General features: G+C 43.0%; 1 protein-coding gene across 5 annotated transcripts in view; it reads left to right on the forward strand.

Annotated features, from left to right (window-relative positions):
- The window catches only part of FAM49A (family with sequence similarity 49 member A), a 102,492-nt gene extending 88,750 nt beyond the window's left edge, over positions 1-13,742 (forward strand). For 3 of the 5 annotated variants that reach the window (XM_027556026.1, XM_027556028.1, XM_027556027.1), the window contains exons 6-12: positions 863-999; positions 1,467-1,544; positions 1,720-1,836; positions 1,925-2,004; positions 3,422-3,548; positions 8,003-8,073; positions 9,481-9,707. In XM_027556026.1, the coding sequence (XP_027411827.1) occupies positions 863-999; positions 1,467-1,544; positions 1,720-1,836; positions 1,925-2,004; positions 3,422-3,548; positions 8,003-8,073; positions 9,481-9,559 (689 nt within the window). In that variant the 3' untranslated portion in view covers positions 9,560-9,707. Of the gene's footprint in view, positions 1-862; positions 1,000-1,466; positions 1,545-1,719; positions 1,837-1,924; positions 2,005-3,421; positions 3,549-8,002; positions 8,074-9,480; positions 9,708-10,472 lie in introns of those variants that run through there. The other 2 variants (XM_027556029.1, XM_027556030.1) reach the window with 2 other exon arrangements.
- The last annotated feature ends 447 nt before the right edge of the window (positions 13,743-14,189 follow it).

Raw genomic sequence — 14,189 nt, forward strand, 5'->3', positions numbered from 1 at the left:
AGGCCTCTGGGGATGATAAAATCAGCACTAGCGAACCCTTGTAAAGAGCCAGATAATAAATATTTTAGGCTTGTGGGCTATCCTATCGTTGTTACAGCCACTCAGCCCTGCCATTGTGGCACAGAATGAAAATATTAATGAAGCATGGCTGTGTTTTAATAAAACTTTATTTGCAAGAAAAAAGTGACTGTGGACCTGATTTAGCCTGTGGGCCAGAGTTTGCCTACCTCTTCTCTAGAGGACTGATAAAATGACTTGATGCCAAGAAAAATATATTGAAGAAAAAGCAGGAAGGAAGGTTTAGAAACAGACAAGTGAGAGTAATGAGACTGTTTTCAGGATAGTAATGGAGGTAGATATGGCAGCAGGTTTGCAGAAAAATATTCCTGGGATTTGCTAAGAGTGTCATTGCAGAGAAGGGCTGGTGTGGACTGGAAGTCTCTCCCTGCAAAGCAAGCAATGTAACCCATGCATTCAGGGCCACCTCATCTCATCCTGGGTCATGGATGGCTGTCTCATCCATCCATGGATGGCTGTCTCATCCATCTCAACCACAAAATCCTATTTGTGGTTTTCTACAGTGTTAGGATTTGGAACAGCTGAACATGGGAGGGTCCAGCTGAGCTTTGGGACCATGGGTCAGTTCTGCAGTGGAGGCAGCCTTCTCAGGCATGGAGGGCAGGGGGGGTCCTTTTCCTCCTTATCCACACACATCACATTTCACACTGTTCTGTGGGGGAAAGGTGGAGAGGAAAGACTCACACAGGTCATCTCTGAGAATGTCAACTGGGGCTGCAAATTGGGCTTTTTGAAAAATCTCTGTGATCCACCTCAAATATGTATGTATCCCTTTGACTTTTAGAAAAAGCTCTTCAGAGTTTATTGGAATCTCTGACCTGTCCACCCTACACACCAACCCAGCACCTGGAGCGGGAGCAGGCCCTGGCCAAGGAATTCGCGGAAATTCTGCATTTCACCCTTCGATTCGATGAGCTGAAGGTTAGGCCATGTGCGCTTGGACAATTTAACAGATTCACACCGAGCACCTGCATGTCCAGGTGCTTTGCAGGGCTGTGGGGTGGGGAAAAAAGATGAGGGAAGTAGCTCCTTTCCCCAAGAGACATGTGATGTGGTAAGAATTCACACTCCTTGTGGTCAAAGTGATTTATGATGGTGGTTTGTATGTGGAAATTCAAAATCTGCCAAATACAACCAGAGAAAACATCTCAAGTGTCTGTTCCTCTTTGGAAGCAAGTGTGCTTTCCCTAAAATCTAGCCTAGGGTAAAAATAGGGTGTATTCTTAAATAATGAAGCTCTGAGTCTATTTTTAACCCAAAGTTGTTTTAACTCTTGGGTAACAAAGAGAAGTCCTGGTATCTGTACAAAATATATTGCCTGGATTTTGGGTAAATAACCCCGCTCTGATGCTGAGAAATGACCTTCTTTCCTCTTTTCTGAACTTCAGATGAGGAACCCCGCTATTCAGAATGACTTCAGCTACTACAGAAGGACCATCAGTCGCAATCGCATCAACAACATGCATGTGAGTCCCTGGATCTCCTGGGTCGACAGCCCCAGGTTCCAGATCTCTTTTAATTTCTGCATCAGGAGGGGCACAGGGAGAAGACAGAGCCTTTGTGATTCATTTTCCAGAAGACACAATTTGAGCTGTTGACCGTCTCTTTATCAATCGCATCTTCTCATCTTCTTTTCATCAGCTAGACATTGAGAATGAAGTCAACAATGAGATGGCCAATCGAATGTCCCTGTTCTACGCAGAAGCCACGCCGATGCTGAAAACCCTCAGCAATGCCACCATGCACTTTGTCTCCGAAGTAAGTGATGTTGAGCAACAAAGTGCCTTCCGCCCAGTTGCCCATCAAAGCTGCTAACAGGCTAACACGCTTTGTGTCTCCCATTTAGAACAAAACCCTGCCAATAGAGAACACCACAGACTGCCTCAGTACGATGACAAGTGTTTGTAAAGTCATGCTGGAAACTCCGTAAGTTAAATCAGAGGTGTATCCATGTCAAGAATTCACGTATCTCTAACAGTGATGATGGTGGTGATGACCGCTTCTAACGTTTGGGTTAGCACGTCAACATTTCCTTATATATTAACTGAATTAATTTCATAAAGAACTCTGGCGATAGGTGTAGTTATCCCCATCTTAAAGCTAAGGAAGACAAGGCTGAAATTGGTTAACTGACATCTTCCCAAAGATCGCGTGGCTTGTTAGATGGCAGAATCAAAACTTGAATCAAAGATGCAGGAGAAGTTGTATGCAGATCAAATGGTGGATTGAGTTAAATGACTGGGTATTGTTATAGGTATATTGGAGAAAAGATTTGAGAGACGATATAAGTATGCTGGATAAAAGATTTGAGAGAATATTTAAAACCAAGAGTAGAACTGGTAAGACTATTATAAAAATGATAATGAAAATCTCTCTCTCAGGCATGTGGCAGTTTCTTTGTACTTAAATTAGTTGCTAGATTTTAAAAATGCTTGAGTTGTTGAGGTGAGGCAGTATAGTAATGAGGAAATCTTCACTCCAGTGTCAGGTTTCCCCTTATTCTATTTATTTTGTAGCCCCTTCTGTGCCCACTGACAGGTGGTCTGACCTTGGTTTCCTCACCTGATGAGATCCCCATAGTGCCATCTACAAGGCAGAAAGTTTGGGAGTGCCACAGGCATCAAGAGTGCCTTCTAAAATGTGATGCTCTGTTCAAATGTAAGAGGCATTCCTTCCAGATATTTCATTTATATTTAAGTTAATATTTATTCCAAGATGGAAATAATAATCATCATTGTGGAGCCAAGTCAGAATGAAGTTGATGTTAAGAAAGCCTCTAGAATTGGCCTGAATTATCTGAATCATCAATGCCCCTGTCAAGGTAAGGGAACAGAATTCAAGCTCCACAAATACTCTCAACCCAATGAATGGTGTGTAATCTCTTTTAGGTATCTTTGCCAATCTAATTCAATCTGCAGCCTGTATCTTAACAAAGGAAGTTACCCTGACTGGCGACGCAGTAGCTGCTCTATAGAAATGAGCTTGATTCGTTTTCTCCATAATGAAGCCATTATTCTCTATAATCTAGGACAGCCAGAGAGACCTGCTATAAAATATTCATGATTGATGGGTGGGGGGGTTTTATATGTGATGAGCTGGCTCGCTAAGGGCAGAAGAGAAGAGAATTTACTGCCCTCCAATTTACCTTGTTTTCACACTGGTTGGATAGATTCAAGGAGAATTATCATCGCCAGTTTCTTTAAGAGCTTATTAACCTGGTTCTTGCAGGTCTAGGATTGTTCTCAAGAGAGGATTGGAGGAGGCTAAACTAGCCAGTTGTGGAGCCAAAAACAAATGGATCTGTCACGGAAGTAACACCTCTGCCATTTCTCCTCTCTTCCAGGGAATACAGGAGTAGGTTTACCAGTGAAGAAACGCTGATGTTCTGCATGAGGGTCATGGTGGGGGTCATCATCCTGTACGACCACGTGCATCCCGTGGGAGCTTTCTGCAAGACATCCAAGATCGATGTAAGAACAGTTATGATAGGTGATTTCCCAGTAGGGGCTCGTGAATGTCGCCAAACAGACCTTGCTTCTCTCTCTCCCTCCCCTCCATCCACCCCCCACCAACTGCCCATGAGTGAGCTCTCCCTGTTGCAAATCCATCAGGGCATCTCTCCTTGTAGCAAAAAGTCCAGTCCTGTTCACGGGCATACAACAAATGCATCCAACCTCAAAGACACAGAAAGAGAATGGAGACGCTGATCCCCTCAGCTTGTAGAGGGGCTGAGGGGTGAGCAGTCACTTAGCTGCTAGCTGCCCTTCAGCTTTTCCACGTGCCATATACGTATTTACTTGTATATATGTATCTCAGCGTGAAAAGCATTAGGAGATAACTGGATTACAAGACACCATGGTCAAATCCCAAACAACGTTCCAACTTCCTGTCCCATTGCCCAGCAGAGAGCACCACCTGATTCTCATGCTTTTTCTTGTCCTTGGACTATGCTTGAGCCCTGCCCAGAGCGCCCGGCCTCTTCCCTGGTAGGGGGATTCCTTTAAGACACTCTTCACATGTCCCCTCATGTGGAGCACGTCTCCCGCACCCTGCATGGAGTAGAGCCTTGCTTCTCCTCCGGCCCCAGAGCGCCCGCCATTTTGGATTTTCTAACTCCTTCACAGACTCTGGTACTTCCCTGGTAGCTCCACAATAAAGTATCTATCTGCCTGCAGTGCAGGAGACACAGGTTGATCCCCGGGTAGGGAAGATCCCCTGGAGAAGGAAATGGCAACCCATTCCAGTATACTTGCCTGGGAAATCCCATGGGCAGAGGAGCCTGGTGGGCTGTAGCCCATGGCGTCACAAAGAGTTGGGCACGACTTGGCAACTAAACAACAAACACAGATTCTGAGTTTGTGGACAAGAGCGGAGACCAGGATGTATACACCTGATGCCCACTCCATTGCCTAACAGTGTCTTTGGTCCATGGAGCATAGTGCTCATAAAATTTTTGCTGAGTGAATGAATAGGACTGGAAAACAAATGATGGTGGTGTGCAAGTGATTTCCTGTTGACTGTGAGATAAAGACACTCCTCTCAGCCCAGTGTTTGCCTGCAGCAGCACCCAGCAATGTATCCCTGTATTAATTTAAAACCTTTTAAGTACAGAATAGCACCTTTTGGTACTAACTTATTCTGAAACAGCTAAGTAGGGGTATGCACTCTCTAGGCTCATTCATGCATAGACAGCAGCATCTTTGATGCTCTAGTTCTGTGCAGACAGAAGGTCCAGATGCCCAGAGGGGCTGTGAGTCTGAAGAGTGTAAGAAAATTTTTCAGTTTATAATACAATTCAGTTTACTCATGTTGAGGTTCTGGCTTCCTAGCATACATAGCTAGCCATAGTTCTCCATAGAGTTTTCCTTATTTTTAATATAATTATTTTTATTTCTCAAGAAAATAAATATTTATATAAAAATTTGGGGGAAATAAAGGAAATTAATATACAGAACTTTAAACATATCTGTGGTAACCTCACCATGGACATCATGTGTCATCAATATGTCACATATATTTGTCCCTTCATTTTATATAGATGTTTGGGTGTCTGTGTGTATGTATTAATACTTAACAGATTAGCACCCTGCTATAATTGTTATTTAAAAACATTTAATTTGCATAACAGTATATTACAGAATTTTTTCCATACCAATAAATATTTTACTGTATTCTTCGTGAGGCTTTAACATTTTTATGCTATAGATTGAGCATAAATAGCTCTATTAATAACCCATGAATATCATTTGAATATGGATTGAATTTATTACCTAGTACTCATAGGACATTCTCATTTACCACAGCCATTTGTTAATTTGTCAGAGAGTCAATAATTAAAAATACACTGAGTACCATTATGTCTTGTAGCCTTAACTTAAAAAAAAGCTCGTCCTTGCTTGTCATTCACTGACTCTTTCTGTGGAGGCTGTAAACATTATATGATGTTAGTTCTAACCCTCCCCATTCCTGATGAAGTCTGTTTGTTCAAGTTGGTCTCACTAAGAATGGCTTGCTTGTACTGAAGCTCACCCATGTCTCTAAGAAAGTTTCAGGTTTACAGAGCACAGTATGTGTACTATATAATGGGTCATTTTTCTCTGATGACATAAAGGCTCTCCTTCCAGATACCAGTCTGCTTCGAAGTCAGCAGTTACAGGCATGGGGTTTATAAACCCTCAGGGTATCAGCATCAACTATGAAGAAGCAGATAATGAACTAGATCCTGTCCTTACAGAGAATGTGTTCTGGAGCCCAAAATGGAAGTACTGAGCTCTAGACACCCAGATGAGGGAGAAATTCCTTCTGTAGAGAGGCAGAGAAAGAGGGCGATGTTTCAGGTGGATCTGGGGAATCTTACCAAGTGGACGGAGAGAAGGAAGAGTACTCCGAGCAGAGGATTCATCCCAGCAGAGTCATGGCGGCCCAGAGGGTTGGTCATCATTTAGAGAACAGATCCTGTTCGTGGGTGTGAGGGATGCAGGCTGGAATGAGGTGGCATTTTCAACTGATTTCCTTAAAACTACATGGAGCGATCCAATACAGTATCACTCTTTAAGCCCGGTCCCCAGCCCACACCTCACCCAGAATCCCAGACCCCCACCTCCTCTGGACACCTGAGGTATGGCCGGCCTCAAATCAAATGTTCTCACTTTCACACAGACCTGCTCCTCCTCTTGGGCTCCTGTCTCAGGTATTTCACCTCCTTTCAACTCAGGGTCAAAGCCAAACCTGGGGTTTTTCCGCAGAACCTAGGAACAGTCTTCTTCGCTCTTCACCTTCACACCTCCTCAGACACCGAGTCCTGTGGCCTGGACCTCAGCGCGTCCTCTCATCTCGCCCTGACGCTCTGTGCCTACTGCCGCTCTCACAAGCTCACTCATGCTCTCCCTCACACCGTCACTCACGCCCTCACTCTCAGGGGCTCCCACCGGGCCTCCCATCTCCAGCTCTACTTCCTCAGATCCCTTGCAGTATTAACCACATTATTAGATCGTTGAACACCTATCAAGGGTATTTTCCACAGGTCAAGGCCTCAAGTCCTGAACATGTTGTTAAACGCACGTTGAATATGGTCCAGAATGCATCTCTGACTGTGTCTTGTTAGTCACAACCCAGGCTTTTATCAGCCTGAGATCGAACTAGAAATTCCCGTAGAGTATCCACCACACTTCTGCCTCTTTTCTAATCTGTATCCCCATTTCTCCGTGGGCACTTTTTACAAGAACACATATCAAAGGATGACAAGGAGCTGTTTGTCTCTCTTCTCCCACTGGGCTCTGAGCTCTCTTGGGAGAGGGACTGAATCTCTTCATCCTGTGCTTGTCCCCATCCTGCACCTGTGACAGGCATCTCTGATTGACCACGACATTCTTTTTGGATGAGGCTAAGCATACCCCCAAATGACTCTAAGCCCTGTGCTTCAGGCTGCCCCCATCAATCCAACAAGCTTTATCAAGTCTTTGGGGAAAAGCTTTCAGCCTACAAAAACATTTTCTAAGCGACCATTGTAAGAGAGGTCCTTAGTACTGTTTACCCAATCAATGCATGAGTATCTGTGAGTTTAAAATGACTGACTGTATTCTTTCCAGAAGGATTCTTCCTTTGCCAAAAAAATTCCCGTATATGAGTAATATAATGTGATCTATTAAGATGTAGATTTAGCTTTCATGTATTTCCCAAATGATGAATAAATTATATTGCAAGGACACAAAAAGCTAAGAAACTTACCCGGTTTAGGAAGATGCTAAATAAAGAAGGATGGATGAAACCCAGGCATTCTGCCTCCATGTGCTTCGTATTCCTAACTGTTGTCCTTTACTGGCCCTCTCCTGGCCTGGGGAGGGAGACAAATTAACCTGAGCACTAAGATCTCTTAAGGTTCTCTGAGAAATGCCAGTGTACTATCAGGGATACAAATATGTGGTGGTTACTTCTACCTGGTGAAGGTAATGAGATCAGAAGAGGCTTCCTGGTGTTGGTGCGCTCCAGCTGAGTCCTAAAAAAGTTTTAAAGAGATTACCAGTCAAACAACTAAAGGACGAAATGCATTCTGGGCAGAGGGTGGTGTAAAATGATCAGGTTTGCAGTTCATTTGGTCAGCCTCCCCTGAGCACAGACTAGAGAAGCTCTGCTCTTGGCTCTGGTGTCCAAGACAAGAAAATCAGTCTCAAGTCTTTGTCTCCAAAGGCCAGACACAGAAGATATTCAATTGTGGTATAATATGAAAACTGACAGAAGCTTCTAGAAACCCACAGAAGCAACTCACTGGCCCGACGGAGGAGGAAGGTTTATTGGTCATTTCAATATTTGCTTTCTATGAAGACAAACAATGTAGTATTATTACAGGCAGATATTGTTATGGACAGATACTATGATGGGCAGAATTGCTAAGGTATTAACCAAATCTTGTACTTTCTCTTCCTAGATGAAAGGCTGCATAAAGGTTTTGAAGGAACAGGCCCCGGACAGTGTGGAGGGGCTACTGAATGCCCTCAGGTGAGCTTCAACCCTGTGGGGTAGCAACCCTTCAGATCCACTGCTAATTTAGATGCTGCTAGGGTCCAAGGGCTAAAAACACCAAGCTTAACCTCTTACGTCTGTTAACACATGTTGAGGTCAGCCCCATTTTTATCATCCCCTTTTCACAGATGGAAGAAACTGAAATTTAGAGAAGTCAACTCACTTGGCAAAAGTTCTCACAGCAGATGGCTGAGCCAAGATTAAACCCTGGTCTGGGTGACCCTGCAGGTCAAAGACCAGATCCTGGCCACACTGCTTTGTGGTTGGTGGGGACTTGTCAGGAGAAGAAGCCTCCTGGGTCTCACTTCCCCCTCCACCCCTGCTCCCCAGACCTGGCTGCATATGAGAATTAGGTGGGTAGCTTTTGCCAACACTGATGCTTGGGTCCAACCCAGACCAGATTAATTTTAATCGCTGGGATAGGGGCTCAGGCATCCATTTTGGGTTTGTGGGTTTGTTCTGAAGGTCCCTGCATGAGGCATCTGTGGAGTTGCCAATACTGAGAACCCTGCTCCCATGTCTGGATGCCCTTGTATCTGGTCAATGCCCCTGACAGCTCCTCACTGCTCCTGAGCCATGCTAAAGCACCTGCTCTTCCCAAGGACACATGCACTTAATCCACTGCAGGGCAGGACTCTTATTTGTTTAGCTGTGACACATCTATATAGTTTGTTGAATCAGGCCAATTGGATTGCCATCTGGAAAAGTTTATGGCCCCTGCTGTCTTAGTCATTGGTGATTTCCCTCTGTTCCTCTCAATACCATTCATGTAGTGAATGTTCAATAAGTGAAATGAAGCAATGATACTCTATGATGTACAACATGTATGTTTCATGTTCTCATTTAATCATCACAAGTCAGAATGGTAAGATCTATTATCCCCATCTAATAAAGGAAGAAACTCAGATGCACATGACATGAATAAATTATACACTGAGGCTGATCCTTTTTGGTGCAGCTGCTAAGTCACCATTCTTCAGAACAGATGTAGCATTAACCTAAGAGTCTTTCAAATTCTGTGGGTAAACCAAGGTTTTTTTCCATTGATGCCCATTTCATAGAAGGCAGACTTTCCACACTCACTAAGAAAACTTTTGGCTTCTGACTTTTTTTTTAAAGATTTTTTTGATGCAGACCATTTTAAGTCTTTGTTAAATTCATGACAATATTGCTTCTGTTTTATGTTTTGGTTTTTTGGCCATGAGTTGTGTGGGAATCTTGGCTCCCCGACCAGGGATCGAACCCACGCCCCTTGCACTGAAAGGTTAACCACTGGACCATCAGGGAAGTCCAATGTCATTCTGTTAAGCAAGGCTTGGAGACCAGGGCACTGTGGTAGACTGCAAGTTCCACTGAGTTCTTGGCATTTTGTGTCTCTTCTAGGCACTGTGATGGTCAGAGGGTACAGACTTTTGAGGCAGCCAGACCTGGATCCACATCAGAAACCACAAATTGTTCATAAATCATGCATTGTTGTATTTGTCATCTGGAATGGGTCATTTAACATCTCTAAATCTCAGTTTGCTCATCTGTAAAATGGAAGTAATAACCTGTCCTGCAAAGAGTTAGTGTGAGTGTGAGTGAAATAAAAACTTCCACAGTGCTTGGAACACAGTCAAGATTTTACTACATGTTAATTCTCCTTTCCTTCCTTTTCATGACCAGTAAATGTGAAGATACACATTACACCACTTTTCTTTCCTATATGGGTCTGCCTTAGTGCCCCCTTGCGGTGGTAATGAGGATAAGCACTCTCACAAAAGGAGAAAACAGTAACTAGACAGTTGGATAATGTTGTTACGGTGACTGGGTGGTAAAGAATCCTCCTGCCAGTGCAGGAGATGTGGGTTCGATCCCTGGTGGAGGAAATGGCAACCCATTCCAGCATCCTTGCCCGGGGAAGCCCATGGACAGAGGAGCCTGTGAGCTATAGTCCATAGCGTGGCAAAAGAGTCACACATGACTTAGCAACTAAACAGCAGCAACAGTGTTGCTATATGCAAACCAAGCTTTTACAATCGGTGACTCAGGAGGTGTGCCAAGAGCCTGCACTCAAGCACGTGAAATCTGTCTCCCTGGAAAACGAGATTGCTTGTTTCTCCTTCATGTAATTATTTGATTAGGTAGAAGATCTATTTGTTTAATAACCAAAATATAAACTTCTTTGGAAGGAAGGATCGAATATTAAATCTGAGACTAAGTTGGACACTGAAGTGTGGCTCTTTGTGTAAAGAATGGATGCCAAGTTTGATTTCTAAATATCAGCTGTGCCTCTCAAGCCAAAGATGAGCTGACAACTCTGATCAAAGCTTTCTCAGAGCATACTGTTTGCACACTGTTTGCACACTGACTGCCGTCATTTTCTCTCCATCCAGGTTCACTACAAAGCACTTGAATGATGAATCGACTTCCAAACAGATTCGAGCGATGCTTCAGTAAAGCCTTGCTCAATGAAGAGGATCTTTGAACTGACCTCAGAAGATGTATATGTTTACATAATTTAATACAGATTGATGTTAATACTTGTGTATTTACATAACCGTTTCCTTCTTGTCACTGAAATATATGGACCTTCATTTGTATCCTGACTGACTCAACCCAGAGATCATAAATTGACTGGAGAGCCTTACCTTCGATGTCTAAAACAAAAACCCCTTCTCCAAAAGGCAGAATTTGGAGACGTTGATCTTTGCTACTGGAGTTCCTTACGCCTGTAACCATCAGAACTTCCCAACAGTTTGTGGTCATGTTTTAATTCTAGATTAAATTGATCTCTCTGGGAAGTATAGTTAGAGAAACACAAAGAGTTTGATTTCCTGGGTCAGCCCAGCTACAAGAAACACAACTGTTATCCTGACAGAGAGACAGGGGGAACCCCAGAAAAGAAAAATTCCAGTGGAGATATAAGCCCCAGTGTCTGGAATTCAGCACACCCCCTCTCTTTCCTCAGAAGGCACAGCACCCATCAACTTTTCTGTTTGCACCTATTTTATTTCTCAGCATTCTCTCTTCCTATTTTGATTTATACCCTGTAACATTCCCTTTCCATTTTTCAAGAGGAAAAAATCAGCATGTTTGCATCAGTTTGTGGAGGAGAAAGGAGAATAGAAAGATGCACTCTTGTGGCTGGGCTGGTGACTGTCGTGGAAGTGGGGACAGGTGGGGAAGAAGGGCATCCAAGCAACAGTGGCAGTCATCTCTCTGCTTCAACCCTCTGTCTCCAGGACCAGGGAAGTGGAGCTCTGGCTAAAATTGTGGGTGAGGTTGCTAATGTTCCAGTTGTCTGTGGAGTGCTGGGCACACAACTCCTCCTAATAGGAGCCATGGCCTCTGGGGACCATTCATGTGGTAGCAAAGATCTAGCTAGAACTTAACTAGTTATCAGAAAGCTTGGGGACTTTAGAGAGGAGATTTTTATTTTCTGATTACCTGATATTTAAAAGACAGCTCCTCCAGGACCTAACTGCCAGCTTGTTACAATGTATAAACTCAGGCCTGAGTACTGGGATTAAATGGTAGACTTGTTGATTCAGAGTGAACTTGGAAAATTCACTTAAATTCTCTGCATCTCACTTTCCTCATCTATAAAATGGGCAAATAAAATAGATAACCTCCAATACTCCTATAAGACCATGAGCCAATAAGAAGACTGACTCTCTCATCCTTCCTTTGTAAATAGAATCCGGTAAGCATCACCCCACCTTGCCTTGATGATTAGCGATATGACAAGGGTTATCTGTCTGCAGATCAGAGGTTAGAGTGGAATCTTGGAAATCTTCTATTTATTCTGGTCTCCAGTGAGGATGAAGTCAAACAGCATCACCCCTCTGTACTACTAGAACCCAGGATGCCTCATTGCTGATTCCATGTCCTTTTCTTTTCACCACGTGGCCTATGCATACATACTATAGGGTGATATTGGACACTTTTAAATATTCAACCTGGCCTGTATAATTGCTTGCCTGTTTCTGATGGAAGCAGAGAGTTATCCAGGGAATGATAATGCCAGAAGTTGGGTTTGGTATATCAGGGTTTGATGACATTGTCCCAAGGAATGAGCTGTCACACCATTACTTTCTGGATTTTGGTAGCCAGGTGGCAGTCCCTTGAGTCCTCTAAGAATAAGAGAGACATATTTAGGTTTTATTTTTAACAAATCCATTCAGTGGCAGAACGGATTCCCTGGTCTATATCTAAATGTCAGTCAGTCAACAAAGAGAGGAAAAGCCCTTTTCCTTGGAGCTTTTCAAGCTGAACAAGTACAGCTGGTTGGATGAGGGTTCTGTCGTCATAACAGAAATGCACTAAATGGCTTTCAAAGACCTTTCCAAACCTAGGGATTCTAAAACCCTAGAGGAAGCCAGAAGTTGGGATAACACTGGGCGAACAAATTCATTAGATACTCAGCTTCTTTTACTTGGAAGCCACATGTTGTCTTTGGGCAACAACTGTCAAGACTAGAAATGTAGAAGTACTCAATATTTATTGTCATAGGGTCTATTTTCCTCCCATATCAGAGAAAGGACTAGCAGAGTAAATGGTTGAGCACATTTATAATTTTTAATTCAACTTTCTCACAAGTGGGACCAAACATATGGGGTGAGGAGTTGCTGGCCTGCCCCCATTTAGCCAGGCCACCTTGTTTCAAAGCCAAGATTCACCAGAACATGGATTCTCAAAAGCCCAGGGCCTAAACTATTGCCTCCGGTTAGCAGCAGGACAGGTTAACTGAATGTCTGTGATCACTAACAGGTGGTGGGCCGTGGGTCCACTCCAGAGCTATAGTGGGAGACAGATTCTTTTAACAGGCTGTCCTTCAGGTGTCCTTGAACAATCACATTTTTGTATGCTGCATGCACGTGTGTCCAGGACCCAGGAGCTGTTCAGGGGAAAGTGCTAGCCACGGTATCCATGTCAATGTTAGCTATATTTCATATTTGAGGTCTCATAATTTTCAAATAAAAGTGTACCCCATTACTCAGATATTTATTTTTGGGCAAGTGACAAGGTGAAAATGACATTTCTTAGATGCACTGCTACTTTGGCATTATAATTTTGTTCTCGGAAACGTTTTATGTGCCACTAGACATTAGTTTAAAAAGAAAGTGACCATGTTTTAAATTGTGGTGACCCATTGGAGCTGGAGTTTTAATTAAGAACCAGAAAGAAACTCCTGGATACTATCCTTTAACTATTAGTTAATACCATGCTTCATTGGTGTTTGCTCCTAGTCACCACCATTGTATCAAGATATTAATGGTAAACTGAGGTTTTTAATACATTATCACATTTAAGTAACAATAATTTCATGCTTCTTCAAAAGAAAAATGAAGCTTACTCAGTCTTGGGATCTAACTGTGCAGTAGACATCAGAGACTTTTCATTCAATCTTGTATCCCAGACAGCTACAAATTTTTGTAGATGTTAATAATAAACATTGGAATTTTGTCTTAAAGAAACAAAAACTTTGGAACCCAATTTTCCCTCTACATCTATAAAGGCTGTTGCATACACAAAGCTGTTTAAAAATTGTCATATGTTGTTTGCTGAAGTCATTGTAATTTTTTTGCCTGCTTTGCCTCTTTTTGTACAGAAGTTTTGAGTGTGAAATGAAAATTAAAGTTTGGTACATATATTTAAAAATACACTTCTTTTATATGATGTTCAAGGTTGAGTGGGTAATAAGCACACAGTCATGAATACTTGCTGTGCTAAGTGTTAGTCGCTCAGTGTGGCCGACTCTTCGCAACCCATGGACTATAGACCACCAGGCTCCTCTGTCCATGGAATTCTCCAGGCAAGAATACTGGAGTGGGTAGCATTCCCTTCTCCAGGGGCAAACCCAGGTGTCCTGCATTGCAGGTAGATTCTTTACCATATGAGACACCAGGGAAGCTCTGGATGCTTGCTGCACATAAATATTTGCTAAATGTCTGCTCTGGGGATCAGGAAATCACACCAATTGCCTTCGCCTCTCTAAGCCTCCATTTCTTCATATACCCAAAGTCTGAAACATCCAAAATGAACTCCTCTTGGTACCAGCTGTATTTATGCACTTCAACAAAGACTCCCATTATTTAAAAAGACATAAA

The sequence above is a fragment of the Bos indicus x Bos taurus genome, chromosome 11, assembly GCF_003369695.1.
Source record: "Bos indicus x Bos taurus breed Angus x Brahman F1 hybrid chromosome 11, Bos_hybrid_MaternalHap_v2.0, whole genome shotgun sequence".
NCBI lineage: Eukaryota > Metazoa > Chordata > Mammalia > Artiodactyla > Bovidae > Bos > Bos indicus x Bos taurus.